At 38.0% G+C, this 16,572-nt stretch overlaps 2 protein-coding genes across 5 annotated transcripts in view; one reads left to right on the top strand and one right to left on the bottom strand.

Annotated features, from left to right (window-relative positions):
• Cenpp (centromere protein P) overlaps window positions 1-16,572 on the top strand; it is a 219,901-nt gene that overhangs the window by 129,698 nt on the left and 73,631 nt on the right. The gene's annotated exons all lie outside the window — the stretch shown is intronic.
• Ecm2 (extracellular matrix protein 2) overlaps window positions 11,688-16,572 on the bottom strand; it is a 33,295-nt gene continuing 28,410 nt past the window's right edge. For all 4 annotated transcript variants that reach the window (XM_026406936.2, XM_026406937.2, XM_026406935.2 and 1 more), the window contains 3 exons: window positions 15,913-16,052; window positions 14,327-14,653; window positions 11,688-12,536 (listed from right to left, as the gene is read on the bottom strand). In XM_026406936.2, coding sequence (XP_026262721.2) covers window positions 12,368-12,536; window positions 14,327-14,653; window positions 15,913-16,052 — 636 coding nt within the window. In that variant the 3' untranslated portion in view covers window positions 11,688-12,367. The remainder of the gene's footprint in view (window positions 12,537-14,326; window positions 14,654-15,912; window positions 16,053-16,572) is intronic.

Consider the following 16,572-nt stretch of genomic DNA (forward strand, 5'->3'; position numbering starts at 1 on the left):
TCAAGACCAGCCTTGGCAATTTGGTGAAACCCTGTCTCAAAAATTAAAAAAGGGGCTGAGGTTGGGGATCAGTGGTAGAGCACTCACCTAGCACATGTGAGGCCCTGGGTTCGATCCTCATTACCACATAAAAATAAATAAAATAAAGATATTGTCCAACTACAACTAAAAAAAATATTTAAAAAAGAATAAAAATTTAAAAGGGCTGGGTGTGTAACTTGGAGATGAAGTTCCTCGGGTTCAATCCCTAGTTCCACAAAAAAAAAAAAAAAAAAAAAAAAAAAGCTCCTGACTAACTTCAGCACCATAGGTTCTTTCCTGAACTTTATGTAAATGGAATCACAGAACCATACTCTGTGTTCTTGCATTTTTCATTCATTTTGAGAGCCTTCCGTGTCACTATGGTTAGAAGTCATTCATTTATTTTCATTACTGCATAGTATTTTATCCCAGGAATATGCCACAAGTTATTCATATATTCTACTGAGCTAATTACCTATTAAAGAACTGCTATGTACACTCTTAATCTATCATTTGCGGGTCATGTGTGTATTTTTATTAGGTGGGAATTGCTATACTTAAAAATTATAAGATTTCAACTTCTGGAGAAATCAAGTTTTGCCAATATGTGATTCCTATTTTTATATAGTAACAATTGTCTGGAACTCAGACTCCTCTGCTCAGGGGACATGTATTTTTACTTCTTTGCACACCCTATGTCCACATCACCCACCCAAGTTCCCTCCCCTCACTCTTGAGAGATGGAGGCAGTTTCTGTAACATGTTTCTACAGGTGTATTAGGGCTGCTTTCTCTTCTTCCCACCATGAGCCTTAAGCTAGTCTTCCTCTGCTGTCTTGCTTTGATCTCAGATTAGAGGTTGGGGGGAAGAAATAGGCCTTGGAGTCTGGTGCTGGCAGGGGCTGGGATGCTTGGCTCATTCCTCTGTTTGCTCTGCAGATGGTGTGGTAGCCGGTGTGGTAGCCGTGTGGCCCAGGGTGCAGCCTTCCCTGTCATGGGGCTGTGCTGTGGAAAGCCATACTTCCCCTTTGCCAGATGTGGCGTAGCAGACAAGAACTGAGGAGAAGCTGTTCCTGCCACCTTTTCCCAGGTCATTATTCCAAACACAGCAGTATACCTCCTCTTCCCGAAGCATTGTGAGAGGAAGATCTCCTGTGTTTGGCTCTTCAGGAGGTCCTATGGAGGGGACCGCTTTTCTATACGTTTGATATTTTTTCCTCATGTGGCTTTGGCCTAAATATTGAAGAACTAATTGTATGGCAATATTTTTAATTAGTACACAGTATTTTGATTATAGGTGCTGTGTATGACAGAAAACAAAAACCAAAGTCTTGAGTAATCTGTGTATTATATTGCAAACAAGAAGATAAATTGGAAAAGTAATAGCCTCTATACTGACACTTTATGAACAGAAATATTGATTGCCCTAAAAGGAGCTTAAATGCAAATTTATTTTTTGGCCCTATATATTGTAACATGATGAAGATAAAAATAAATTAATGCCACGGTCACATATAATTCCTGAAACCCTGTCTACCCCTTCTCTGGTCTAGACATGAACAGGAGTGTTCACAATCCAAATACAAATCACAACAGGGAAGGACCTTAGAAATTGTGTCATGCAAATAAAAAATTTAATGGATAGGGCTGGGGTTGTGGCTCAGTGGTAGAGTGCTCACCTAAAATGCTTGATGCACTGACTTTGATCCTCAGCACCACATAAATGTAAAATAAAGATGTTGTATCCACTTAAAACTAAAAAATAAATATTAAAAAAAATAATTGATGAGGCAGGTAGGTACTCTAGGAGCTGTGTGGTAGAGGTGAACTGTGAATGCGCACAATGCCTACCAGCCATTTGTGTTTTCTGATGTTTATTAGCCAGTATGTTGTGTGCCCTCACCTTCTCATGAAATTGGAATGGTTTGCATAATGTTTTCTTGTAATAGTAGCTGCTGCAAGGAAGACCATCCATTCATCCAACAAATGGTTTGAGTATGGTGAAGGAACTTGCATACATCCTAATACTTCAGTACTTCAGTAGGACTAACCTCAGAACAAGGACATTTTTTTCCACAACCGTTTTCATAGAGTAGGATGAAAGTTTGAGGAAACTCACTGTTGGATGAAGGCTGCAAGGAGGTGTTAACGTCGAAATGCCACTTTAAGAATGTTTGTAAATTTGCATAGCATAGGGTTTTGCACAAAAAAAACTTCTGTGAAGAAATGGATGGTTAAGATTTCATGGGTTATTTTCATATTCAAGGGTCCCTTGTGGTATACTAGGCACTTGGGTTTATAATAAATTTACTTCATCCTGTAGATCATGAAGCATAGGCAGTATTCAGCCTGTAGCTGTGTTTGGAGTATATGACATTTTTAAAAGCCAGGGAATTTTATACTAAAGTCCAAATGTATAGCATATCTTGAAAAATTCTAGCAGAACAAGCCCTGAAATCCCGTATGGCAGTAGTTCTCTGAGCATGTGGGAAGCATCTCCCTGGTTCTCTGCTTCCCTGAGCTTTCACGTACTCAAGTCTGCAAGGTGAAAGGGTAGAGCTCTCTCTTGTCATCTTACTTGAGGTGTCCAGTTATAAAAATCAATTATTGCCACAAAGTGTCATTTAGTGAGAATTTATTTGAGTTTATAAATGACAAAGGACTTCCACATTTTAATTTATTATATTGTATGGATGTCAGATATTTTAAAAGAATGTCTCAGAAGTCAATTTGCTTTGAGGAATTGGTGTAAGTAATGGTTTAAATAAACTTTCCTGTCTTTGAACTGAGAGTACCTGAGAGTAGTAACCATATCTAGCTTCCAGATCCGTGTTTCTAAATACTCTTCTCCACTGGATGGAATTAGGGCTCCTTAGAGAAATGGCCAATAACAGGTCTATAAACCTTGATTACATCTTGAACCTCATTCATGATAGCATAGAACATTATTGGGACAAGTGAGATCTGAGCAGGTATTATATGCTAGATAATATCGAATCAGTGTAAAATTTCTTGGGTTTGATAATTTGAGAGAATTAATAATTTTCTCATGGTTGTTTGAGAAAAATATCCTTATTCTTAGGTGATTCATATTGTTGTATTGGAGTGAAGTATTAAGATTTCTGCAACATACATTCAAATGGTCTAGACTTGTCACCCGGTGATGGACGGGTGGATGAACAGGTATAGTTACGCATACAGGTATACAAGTGGGTGGGTGGATAGGTATGATTTAGATGCAAGTATGTAAAAGGATGGATAGGTGAACAAATGTATACAGAAGGAAAGAAAGATTAAATGAATTGACGGTATTATCGATGAATATAGGTGAAGGGTATTTAGATGCTCATTATATCTTTAAACTTTTCCGTAGCCTTAAAAATATTACTGAACAAGTAGAATAAATGCTTAAAAAATAGAGAAAATAAGGCACTTTGCCTTAATTTTAATCCTTTGGTTTATCCTTATTCTGGTAAAATATTGTTTTAATTTGTGTGTGTGTGTGTGTGTGTGTGTGTGTCTGTGTATATGTGTGTGTCTGTGTGTGTGTGTTGCTGAGGATTGAACCCAGGGCCTTGTGCATGCAAGGCAAGCATTCTACCAACTGAGCTATATACCCCGCCCACTCTGGTAAAATATTGTAAAATTTATTTTAAGTTAATTAAGGTATTAACTAGACAGGGATTCTTATGTTGGGTACAGGAATCCCTAGAGGATTTATGGAAAGATTTTATAAATCTTTTGGTACATGCAGAGTGTTTTCATGTGTGTATATTTTTGCAGAGAGAGTCCATCATAACTTTCATCATAGTCTCAAAAGGGCCCCATCCTTCAAATAGTTAAGAACTACTGCCCTAGAATAGACTTACAATTTATAATGCAGTCTTTATTCTAAGTTTCACAATATTGGTTGAATTAGCCCTGAAACCGTTCCCATATAAATTTTGGTGATTGTGAATGTGATTCCAAGTTTATGCAAAATAAATCTTAAGCACAACCCATCTTACAAAATGATTTGCTTATATCAGCTGATAGTTTAATGTAAGTTTATTTGACCACAGAGATTCTGTTACTTAGAAACAAACCAGGACATTTTAATAACATGATGTATTCCTTTTCTTTTCCAAACTAATACAGCATTTAGTGTAGTCACGCGTTATTTTTAATACAATTCTGCTTTCCCTGGTGTGGAATTCACATTCTTCACATTTTATGCAAAGGAAAAAGTAACTAAGTTTTAACTATCAGTTTTCAAGTAAAAAAGGAAATGTAACTTCATAGAAGAAATAGTTGTGCTTTTGTTAAGTTAGAAACATTCACTCCTTTGCAAATAATAGCATGTGATGGACTGAATTCTGGCAGAGATTTTAAGTCCCTTATGTTTCTGTTTAAGTCAAAGCAAAGACATGTAACATGTGAAATCCTAATTTGAGATATGAAGAATCATAACTTGTATAATGCAGGACTGCAGTTTGTAGTAGATTGTTTTTTCTCTGAAAATCTTTTACAAGTGCCTCTGGTTCTACTGAATGAGATTTAATTGGAGTGGATGGTCAGAGGGCCAGTAGTGAAACGGGAAAGGAACAAACTTGCCAGGAACCCCCTGCCCAAAGTCTGCTGCACAAACTTTGGGTTTATCAGTGCAGACTTGTGATGGAGGCTAGCAAGAGACACTTGGAGATTCACTCAGGTTATTTCTCAATAAGCTTGTTCTGTAGGAATCCACCTACAGGACAAGCTTATTGATCAGATATTTTTCTTGTTTGACTGGCTATTTTAAATACTATATCGTTTTTCTCCTTTTGGGATGTTATGGATAACCACCATGAATTATACTCACAGGTCAAACTTAATTTTCTTTGCTATGGTCAGGAATTTTTTTAAACCTATGATGAGAAATAGTTTAGATTCTGAATTCCAGCCTCCTTACCCACTGGGCTCTCTCAGCCTCGACATCCTGCTAAGGGATGTTTGACACTGGAGTTTGCTCTGTGCTGTGCCATGGACATGAGCATACTGTGACCCAGTAGGAAGGTGGTCATAAATGAATCTTGTAAATCTGGGGCCTTCTTCTCAGGAGAGCCGTGGTTTATTTAGCTGCTGGCATGGCCACAGGTTCCCTGTTGGAACATGCCCAGCTGTGAAGCCTGAGGTGTTTATGTTCTGACCCTGTACACAGCAGTATGCTGAGAACTCTGCTAGTGTCCTAGGCTCCCTCCTTCATCTACCGTTTCACATGGATCTAAGAAACCGTAATTTTAAGTAACATCAGTCTAGGTGTGGTGGCGCATGGCTGAAGTCCCAGATACTTGGGAGGCTGAGGTGGGAAGGATCACTTGAGCCCAGGAGTTTTAAGACCAGTCTGGACAACATAGCTAGACCCTGTCTCAAAAATAAATAAGTAAGTAAATAATGCTAAGAGACCTGACAGCCTTGAACAAGTCACAGATCTCCCAGTGGGCCATTTTCCTGAGATCTGTCAATGTAGGCCATAACATTCATTTATATTTAATGTCTGCCTTTTGCCCAGCACTTTTTCAGGAAATCATCTCATTAATTATCCCATCAGCTGTGAGACACTGATGTTTTCCCAATTCTGTGAACATGGACACTGATACCCAGACTAAGCCACTTGGCCAAGTCCATGGCTAATACTAATCCCAGTTCAGAATGGTAAAACTTGTTTTTGCTTTTGTTTAACTAAAAGAGATGAATCTCTACACTTTACAGTCATCTAGAATTTAAGGGCCCCCTATGGTCATCTGGTATTAGGTTAGAGCTGGACAGAAACTTTTGGGGTTGGTATTTATAATATTTTTTAATTTTAGGTAGATCAAGGATCTTGGTTCAGTCATCTGTGAGTTTGTAAATACTTCTATGAGGAAAGTTTCTTCTCTTTCTCTAATTAAGAGAGAGAGATGGAATTGATATCTTATAGGTTTTATCCCACTCTTGAGGTTTCACTTAAACAGCAGAATTTGAGTATTCTATTATGTCAGCGTCTTGGGAACATAGTAATTCATGGTATGTTTAAATGATGGCTTTGGAAGGACATAGTCAATGTTGCTATTATGCACAACAGCCAGATCGATTACTAAGTATTACCAGTTGTCGAAGCATGAGTTAATTGTTCAAAAACTATAATCTGGCTGAGCGTGGTGTCACACGCCTATAATCTCAGAGACATAGTAGACTGAGGCAAGAGGATTGCAAGTTTGAGGCCAACATTAGCAACTTAGTGAGACCCTCAGCAACTTAGCAAGACCCTGTCTCAAAAAATAAAAAGGACTGGGCATGTGGATCAGTGTAAAGTACCTCTGGGTTCATCCCCAGAATACAGAAAAGTACACTCTGCTTTCTCATGTCCATTTCAAGAAATATGAATAAGAGAAATTATTCATAATTAATTTTATGGCCCTGTATAAATCTTTTTCCATTTAGTTTCTCATTTTTCCTTTGAAAATCCTGAAGGTTTGCAAATTTATTTCTGTTTTGTTTAGGATTACTGTTAATATCAACTTTGGACAACTCATGAGTTGATCCAGTTCACCCTGGGGAACATGGAGATGGAACTCTTGACCCAACAGCCATTTTAGCAAAGAATACAAGGGTCCAAAAAATGACTTTTCTCTTTTCTCCTAAGCTTTATGATCTTTTTGGAGAAGCAGCTATTTTACAACACCCACATATACAAAGAAATAATCAATATCTAACTAGTACTACTAGGTAATCAGTACAGACCTAATTAATATGCACAGATCTGTCCCAGGTGGTGGAGCACTGAGGACTGATGGGCAAGTGCTTGTGGGAACTTTCTGAGGAGCTGGACTTTAGGCACAACTCTTCCATTGTCCAGTAGGAAGGGAGCCTGGTAGGGACTCTGGGAGATCAGAGGCTTAAATCATGAAGACTGCCATAAAGTTTGCTTCCCCCCACCCCAAATGAGTGTCACCTGCCCTTTTGTTCCCAGACCCCTCCAGGCATGTGTCCTAACCTGGCTTTGGGCTACATCCTGTGCCTTCCTGTCATTACCATCCTCCCCATCCTGTGGTGTAAACCCCACCATGACGCTCCAGCTTGAGTCGCTGTTTTCTTACAAATGGCTCTTTTTCACAATTTCCCAACAGTAGCATAAGACTTGGTTCAGCTGTCCTCTCTGGTAACTTCTCTGTGTGTCCCCTTATTTGTTCAGACAGCTACTTATTTGAATTCCTTTTGGAGTCCTTCTTGCATCTGTGCTGTGTAGGTTCCCACTCACTCTGTTTCTGGCTTTTTTTTTTTTGTTTTGTTTTGGGGACAGAACTCTGGGGCACTTTACACTGAGCTATTTTGAGACAGGGTCTCACTAAGTTGCTAAAACTGACCTTCAACCTGTGATTCCCCTGCCTCAGCCTCCTAAGTTGCTGCGTGTTCTGGATTTTTGCCGTGGTTGGTTATCTTTTTCCCTTTCTTACACCGCTGCTTTCATAGGAGCCTTCCCCCTTCAGGGTGTTTTGGTGGCATGCTACACTTCTGCCTGGACTTGGTAGACCTCCCTTTGCTACTCATTCCTCCTGCAGTGAGGCCAGCTTCCTGTTGATCAGTGAGCCCAGATCTAAGACATGCTTGAGTTATGCTCCTTCATCCCCTGCCCTCTATTGATACATCTCCTGTCTCCAGGCCCAGCTCAGACCTGTTGACCTTTTCTTCTCTGAACTGCATGTGTATATTGTAGGAGTTAGTGTTAATTATATCCCATGTTATATCACAGGCATCCTTTCTTATCCCTAAGTTTCTCAATTCAGTGAAAACATTTTTGCCTATAGCACGGTGCTTACAGAGTGTGTTGCCAGTAAATGTTTTTTTCTTTAGCCATGTTCTTAAATTTTGTGGCTTAAATTTTCATATACTTACCAAATCTAAAGTAATCTTAAAACAAGTATTGTCATATTTATTAACACTTCAAATGGATTCAAAGGTTTACAGAACATGTTATTAAAAAGTTACTGGAGTGGAGCCCAGGATATAGCTCAGTGGTATAGTGCTTGCCTGGCATACTCAAGGCCCTGGGTTTGATCCCAGCACTGGGGGTTGGAGGGAGTTACTGGAATAACTATGCGTGAATGGGAATAATTTTCCTGCCCTGATAATAGGTGGAGGTACCTATGCTGTGCTCATGCGATTTTTCAATTCTATAATATTGTTGGCATTTTCCCCAAACTTAATAAAAGCACTCATATTAACTAGTAATTAACTCTGATTTAATGAGAAAGACCTCTAAGATGTATATGGTGCCATCTGACAATACTAGCCCAAGGAGAGGTGGTTTTGACTATCTTTCACCTCTGTGTTGGTAGTGCTTTCTAAGTAAGCATCAGCTACCATGACTGGGATACTTCTCAGGGCAGCGCTCTAGGTTCCCCAGACTTTTTGACCAAACACTCAGGGAGACAGCATGGTCCAATAGGAAGGGAGCATGCTTCAGAGTCAGAAAATGAAGGTCGAGTCCAGATTTGATCACATACTCCCCTGTCACTGTCTTTTATTACCTGTACATTCTGAGTCCAATGTTGTCACCTGTCTGCTTCACAGTAGGTCTGTGAGCTCTGTGGCATTGTGCCTCTCCCTTCAAAAGGAGCACTCAGGACTTATGGGCAACAAGCTGCTCAGGGCTAACTCTGCTCCCCTGTGCTTGTTCAAGTTCCAAAGGAACAACAGGCAGCCCCCGCCTAAGACCAGGGCTCTCCAGTCTGGTTGTGTGGGAGTGTAGGTAGAGATGGGGAAAGGGGAAGGAAGATGGCTATATGCTTGGTAGATTGTAAAAGCTGGTATGTCATTTAGATAGTACCTAGTCCATTGATTTTTTTAAGAAGAAAAAAAGGGTGAGGGGGAGCGCACCCTTTCTGATGAGAGCAAAACTGCCTGATTTGGAAGACATGTACTTACTTCCTTGTCAGAAACACAGAGTCCCAAGTGTGCTAAATATTGATCTGTTCCAAATATGTTATTTTTATAATTGAATCAAATGAATCCCAGAGTGGTAAAATGACTGCATAATTTGTCACTGAAGAATATACATGGGCTTCCAGGTTTCCTGGTTCCTGATATAATTATTTCTTCATGATACCTGGCTATATATGTCCTGTACTATAGCATACCTTATTGCTTTCAAAAGTATTCATATATATAATGAGTCACACCTCAAAATTTAAAATACAGCCAGACTGGCGCACACCTGTAATCCCAGCAGCTTGGGTGGCTGAGGCAGGAGGATTGCAAGTTTGATCAAAGCCAGCCTCAGCAAAAGCAAGATGCTAAGCAACTCAGTGAGATCCTGTCTCTAAGTAAAATACAAAAATAGGGCTGGGGATGTGGCTTAGTGGTCGAGTGCCCCAAGTTCAATCCCCAGTACCTCAAATTAATTTTTAAAAATACAATTAGCATCCTTTGTGTGTGTGTGTATATATGTGTATATATATATATAGATTATATTTTTAGACCATGGCTAGGCCAGGACTTCCTTGGTGTACATATGTATTAGTAGTTACAGTACATTTATGAGGCCAAATCAAACATCTGTTTGTTATCATCTTATATCATGGAGAATGTTTGCTATAAGAACATTTTTCACTGTTTTTTATTGGACTTAAAACATTCCATTCAGAACATGATGAAATTTCAAGACTGAACAAGTTCCATGTTGGATATGTTTTTAAAACTATAAAAACAGTTGAAAAAAATGAATCTTCCAACTGAAGAGCAAAGTTCCAATCAGGTATTCTAATTTTGGGCTCTTACTAGGAATTCTGTTACCTTTGTAAGGCTGGGAAGAGATGTGCCTGCTCCTCAGATATCAGCCTTGCCTGTTGTCTCTGTAGGTCATTGGGTGTGGCCACATCCTCCCTGGGAATCTCCAGGCCCAGGCAGAGAAGGCCTAGCCTAGTGTCCTATATGCATTTCCTCCTGAATGACTGACTCAGCATTTTCCTGCTTTCTTGATTTCTTGCTTATTGCCCTAGCAGAGAGGAGAGACCTTTGTTCTGTCACGCGCTAGAGAACAGCATCTGAAATGCTGCTGAATGAGGTCAGAATAAGAAATGAATGGAGGAATGGCTGGTAATCTCTCTGTGTCAACTCAGTTGACTTACCTTATTCAGTTTGAGGCCCTTTTATGGCTTAGATGTCCTTCAGCCACTTATGTCAATGTGTTTATAGTCAAGCAGAAAATATTGCACAAATATTCTTATTGAATGGATATGTAAGCTTATCTTCTATCTTAAATTATGTTCAGCCAGTTTAAATTAGTGATGCTCCTACATTCCTAAACTGATTATGAATCCAAGCTTTTTGTTTCCAGAAGATTCTATTTCTGTTCTCAAGCACCTGCAGTCTTTTACCCTTGGGCCTAATAGTTATATTCATATATTATTCTATTCATGTTGAAATCTCAGAATCCTAGATATCAAAGAAAGATGCTTAGAAACAAAAGTTTAGAAATAACATTAATTCAGATGCCTTGAAAGTTAACCATGAGGGAGGAGTAGGGAGGATAGGAAGGGCAGGAGAATTTTGATATATAATACATACATTCCACGTATGTATTATATATCAAAATGCATTCTACTGTCATGTATGACTAAAAAAAATAAAAGAAAAGAAAGTTAACCATGAAATTGCCAAACTGGTTGAATATGCTGGTTACTTTCAGTTTTGCATGAAATATTGATGATAATAACTACAGTCAGTTTTCCAAAATGCTTTAGATTTTTCTTTGGTTCTCATAATAGCCCTGTGAAGTCATGATGGAGGTTCCTGGGTGATGGGAAAACTATTAAAAGATTAAACCAGTGCAGTGTTACATGTTTATAATCCCAGCTACTTGGGAGGCAAAGGCAGGAGGTTTTGCAAGTTCAAGGCCAGCCTGGGAAACTTAGATCTTGTCTTAAAATATGAAAAATAAAGTGGGCTGGGATGTAGCTCAGTGGTAAAGCAACTCTGAGTTCAATCCCTCAAACTAACAAAAAGAGAGAGAGAGATTAAATAACAAAGAGAGGAAGAAAGAGATTAAATAACTGAAATCTTAAAAATTAGAGGAAGCTGCTCAAGGCGGGGCCAAGTCTAAAATTTAAGTTTTGAGTCTGGTGTCTGGCTTCAAGACAACACTGAGAGAGTAACAATAGAAGTGAAGTTAACATAGTTTCTGTGTTATTTTAGCAATGCAAAGATAAAAGGTCATTGTGGAATGAAAACTTTAATATGTGGTTTGGGTAGGGTATGGTAAATGAAAACACTCCTTAAGTTGGGTTTAGTTGAACTGAATAAAGGATACATTTCAGTAGATTAGAGCAAAAGTGATAGGTGCTAACTTTGATTAGTGGAGCAAAGGTTTTCGAAAGTACATGTGGGATGGGGTTGTGGCTCAGTGATAGAGTGCTCGCCTAGCATGCACAAGGCACCGAGCTCGATCCTCAGCACAACATAAATGTAAAATAAAGATATTGTATCCATCTAAAGCTTAAGAATAAATATTTTAAAAAAGAAAGTACATGTATTAGATTTAGATTTAATAAGAGTATAGTCAAAAATAATTTATATTTTTAACAAACTCTACTGCTTTCCATAATCTTTTGATCTTGAGTGAAGAATAATGAAGATGATCTGAAAGTACTATTTTTTTATCTTTAAAAAATAAATTTAGACTTACAAAACTTTCAGAGGTAGTATAGAGTTCATATGTACCCTTCAACTAGCTTTCCTTAATGCTAACTATGTACATAACCACAGTGCAGTTATCTAAACCAGGAAGTTTCCATTACAATAGTGTTTTAAATTCACACATATATTTAATAGAAGAACTAAAGCTAACTCAATAGTGAGATATATTTTTACCAGTAATTATAGCGCGAGATCTTACAGAAATTAACAAATCATTATTTTAACAGAATAATAATTCATAAATTCTGTTTTTTCTTTTTTCCTGGGAGTGTGTTTCTTGGTCTTAAATCATAACATGCATAATTTTTAAAGGGACTTGAGGAGTTCTCAGCTAACAGCAGGAGTCAGATCAACCATTGTTGGATCCTTATTTGTTCCAGATTCTCCTGGTTTAGCTAGGCATATATAACGTCATATTTTAGCTAGGTGGCTTTTTTCTAGAGGTGGGAAACTGAGAGTTTTCACCTTCCATAAAGCTAGAAGACTACACCCTTTGCATTATGTATATTTGGTTGTTCATCTGTGGATTGGCAAATCAATTGACAGCATAATGATATTGAGTATAACATGAGGATTATATTTCTTATTAATGACAAATGCTACTACAACAAATACATGAGTAAAATTTATAAATGTCACAAGAAATCTTGGAATTACTTAATGTTTTGTGGTTTGAGAACAACACTTGAATATGATCTTATGCATGAAAATGCATAGGGTGATATTTCTCTAACTTTAATATAGTTGTTTTCAAGATGAAGATGTTCCAGAGTTGAGTCACTGTCCTCTTCAACGTTGCAAATTTGTTCTGGAAGAATATTCCTAAGGAAAAATAGATGTGCAAATCATAAATGGTCCAAGTAATAATCTGCCTTCATGATTTAGGAGTTGAAGTTTTACATTTGTTTAAAAAAAATGCTTTTGTTCTTAAAATAAAGTTGGATCCTTTTCTCATATCATAAACCAGAATATATTCCAACTGTATTAAAGATTGAAATGTGAAAAATGAAGCTATAAATACATTTGAATGGAGCATGATAACACCCTGCAAGTGGGGGAAATCTTCCTATCTGTGATTTGAAAACCAGAAGCACTGTGTTAAGATTTGAAGTGCTTAGTCTCCTCAAGGATTCATTTCCTGGAGGATTGGTCTCCTGGGTAGCAATTTGAAAAGCTGATAGGATCATTGCCCTTGCAAGGAATTAATGCAGCTCTTTTGAGGGGCATTAATTCCCATATAATTGGGTTTTTAAAAGTCCTAGACTGGGCTGGAGTTGTGGCTCAGTGGCACAGTGCTTGCCTTGCATGTGTGAGGCACTGGGTTCCATTCTCAGCACCACATATAAATAAATAAATAAAGGTCTGTCAACAACTAAAAAAAAAAAAGGTCTAAGACTGGCCCTTCTCCAGTCTCTGGCTTACCATATGGACCTCATGCATGTGTTCATTCTCCAGGGAAAGAGGGCATCTCAAAACAAAATATTAAAGTAGAATACCATAGGCATTAACTTATTCTGACTGGCATTGTAAAGGAAAGAATTGAGTGTTTGTCCATCCTTTCAGAGTAGCAAAACAGCCCTAGTTGATGAGCAAAATTTCTTTAGAGAGGGATTCCAGCTAATAAGCATGGAAAGAATGGTAAAAATAGAAATTCATAGTTTCATTACCTCTAATGAAATAATAGATTCAAGCAATAACCTTCTCTGAATGAAACCATTGGTTCAATGATGAGAAGAAAGTTTGTGCTAAGAGTCCCCAGGCTGTGACCACATAAATCCACTGATAAATTTTAGAATCACTAACAGTGAGACAAATATATTATGTCTCCTGATGCGTAACCTCTAAAATCATTTGGCCCCCAAAGTTTGAAGCTGAATTTTAACAAAGACTTCCTCCAGTACTTCTAAAAATTCTTAAACCTTTCTTTTACTTTGTTTTTTAGGCATTTAGTTTGGAATTTTAGAAATAGGGAAGGGGAAAGGGGCATAATTCTGAGAGAGCTTAAGTTTCCTTCTTCCTCATTGCCAATGGTAAAGATCACATTCACAAAATGTCCAGCTTAATTCTTAAGTTAGTGTGCTATCTAGGGACAGGTAATTTCTGAAAATATGCAAAAAAAAAATCCCTAAAAGTGAACAAAGTTGAGTCTCAATAAATTCATTCAGAATTTTTCCTTCAGAAAAAAACATTTTGCCTTCAGAAAAATCTAGATAGAATGTATTTTAATTTTAGCATATATTTGTTTGTGCTGTGCAGATAAGTTTCTTTCAAATTTCATATGTAGTAGCATAGTCTGTTTATTACTTCACAACCTTATTTGAACCTGTCCTCAATGTTCTAAAGTATTGTGTAATAATATTCAGTAATACTATAAAAATTTGCAAACATGGAAAAAAAGAAAAAACATAATGAATTCTTATGTACCTATCACCTTGCTTCAAGAGTTATTAGCATTGCCAATTTTTTTTAACCCAACCCCATTTAATCCATCCCATCCACCCCTTTTTTTCTTTTTTTCAGGTAAATCCCAAAGTTCATGTCATGGCTATTTAATGATATAAATATTTTGTCAACCACAATTTTAATTGATACTTGAAAAGGCCAAAATTTACCGAATCTTATTGTTGTTCAGTCTCAGAAAATGTAGTGCTTTCATCTCTTGCACCCCAGGTGGTATAGATTTTAAGTCATTGTGATCCAGAAATAACTCTCTCAGAGAATGATATGCCCCATAGAATGAGACTCGGTCCAAACCATCATCATTGAGTCTGTTAAATGACAGGTACAAGTATTCCAGGCCTGGTTCCATGTGACCAAACACATAGCCAGGTATCCGTTCAATCTGGTTCCCAATGAGCACGAGGTGCAGCAGAGACTTGGGCAGGTAGGAAGGCACGTGGTAGAGCTTGTTGTAGGACAGGTCGATGGATTCTAGGTTTCTGTGGCAAAGAAAAAGTGAACAGGGTAGGAAATGTCAGAGTAGTGAGTAGCAACTCTGAATTTTGATAGGGCCAAATGTGATGCTAGCTGTTTTCTTATAAGCACCAGTCTGCAGTGATGATCCTAAACATAAGTGTAACTGTGTGCTGGTATGGGTCCGTCTGTTTGCAAGGCTCATCTTCTTCCCATCACCCACACTGCCTTCTAGCTACAGATTTGCCTCCCTAGGGCATACCAGAAATTCACATCTTTGGGTTAATGGGAAAGCCCAAAGATGTCCCTGAAATATTTCTAAGGTTGAACTGTTGAATCAGAAATGAAATCCAGGGCTGGGATTTTGGCTCAGAGGAAGAGCACTTGCCTCACATGCACTGGGTTTGATCCTCAGTGCCACATAAAAATAAAATAAAGATATTGTATCCACCTATAACTAAAAAATAAATATTAAAAAAAGAAATTAATTAGAAAAAAAAAGAGATGCAATCCAGGAGCCCTGGGCAAGAAAGTTTTTTGCTTGGGTTTTTTGTTTGTTTTTTACTTATTTTGTATTTCTCCCCACATTTTCATTTCACATTTGATTTGATGATGTGCCACACCTAGAACTTGGGATAAGACTGAGGAATCTAGAAGTTGTTACTCGTTAGAGCACCTGGGGAATGTGTTGAATTCCTGGCTTGTTCCTGGAGCCTCCCCTGAGTCTTCTGGGGTTTCTGCCCATCTCTTTTCACTTAAGGAAGACTCCTCTACACACAGGGGCCTCAGGTACCCTCCAATTACCAGCAAAGGACTCTTTTCATTTCTTTCCATTCCACCTCTGAACAACCTTTGTTTTTCAGAGGCTGTGCTACTTGTGGTACATTGTTCCAGGACATACCCAGCCTGTCCAGATCATCTGTGACATGCTGCCAAGGCTCACCCCAGCTGCCTCCTACTTACTTCACTGAGGGCTGCAGTGAGCCTGCTGATTCCTGTCCAGGAAGATGGATTCTACTCTCTGCTTCCATTGTTAGGCCAAAGAAAGAGAAAGTTTGGATAAAAGAAGGCAGTGAGGTACAGGAGGACCTCCTGACAACCTGTGTGGAAGGCAGAGCTAGGGTGGCATTTGTGTGCTAGCAGCTCAGCATTTGGCATGCAATAGGGTGTCCAGTAGGCAGTAGTGATCCTAATACTAGTCATGTCATGAACAACTCTACAGAGTAATCAAACCTGGGGTAGGGTGAGAGCTCACTAAGAAAGTGAAGAGGTAGAATATACTTACTCTTGATTGATCCAGGCTAAAGGAGCAATCCTATTTTCTTCTATGTTATTATAACGTAGTACAATCACATTAATCTTTCTGGTTTGATTAAAACAAATTTCAGTTATCTCTTCAATTTGGTTATTTTCCAAGTATAATTCCTATAATTAAGAGAAAAGACTTATTTTTCTTTCATTTGTGTTAGTTGATAAATATTTTCACTTTCAGAGACTAAAATTCTAATGAAGAGTTCTTATTTAGTGTTATCTAAAGAGTTTTATTGCTCTTTCAAGTGAGTTCATACTTATAAGTTGTCATATTTTATAACTAGTAAAATAAAAAGTACTGTCTATCCTGATTATGGAATTAAATGAATTTCATTTAATTTTTTAGCCATAATATGTTATATAGCATGCCACATTCTTTTATAAAACTTTCTAATTTATAAAACTGATTCACAATATCTTATTTGTACTTCAAAACTCCAGAAAGTAGGTGAAATTATTTATCTCCACTCACTAGTTAGGAACTTGAGCCTAGAGAGAGAGCAATGCTTGCCCAAGGTCCAGAGCTGGTGCCCAAGAGGGACTAGTCCTCCAGAACAGCTTCCAACGACCCCATGTGGTAATTAATTTTTTTAGGCTCATGTTTTTAGACTTATTTGAATTTAATTTAATTAAA

Source organism: Urocitellus parryii, chromosome 13, assembly GCF_045843805.1.
Source record: "Urocitellus parryii isolate mUroPar1 chromosome 13, mUroPar1.hap1, whole genome shotgun sequence".
NCBI classification, from domain to species: Eukaryota; Metazoa; Chordata; class Mammalia; order Rodentia; family Sciuridae; genus Urocitellus; species Urocitellus parryii.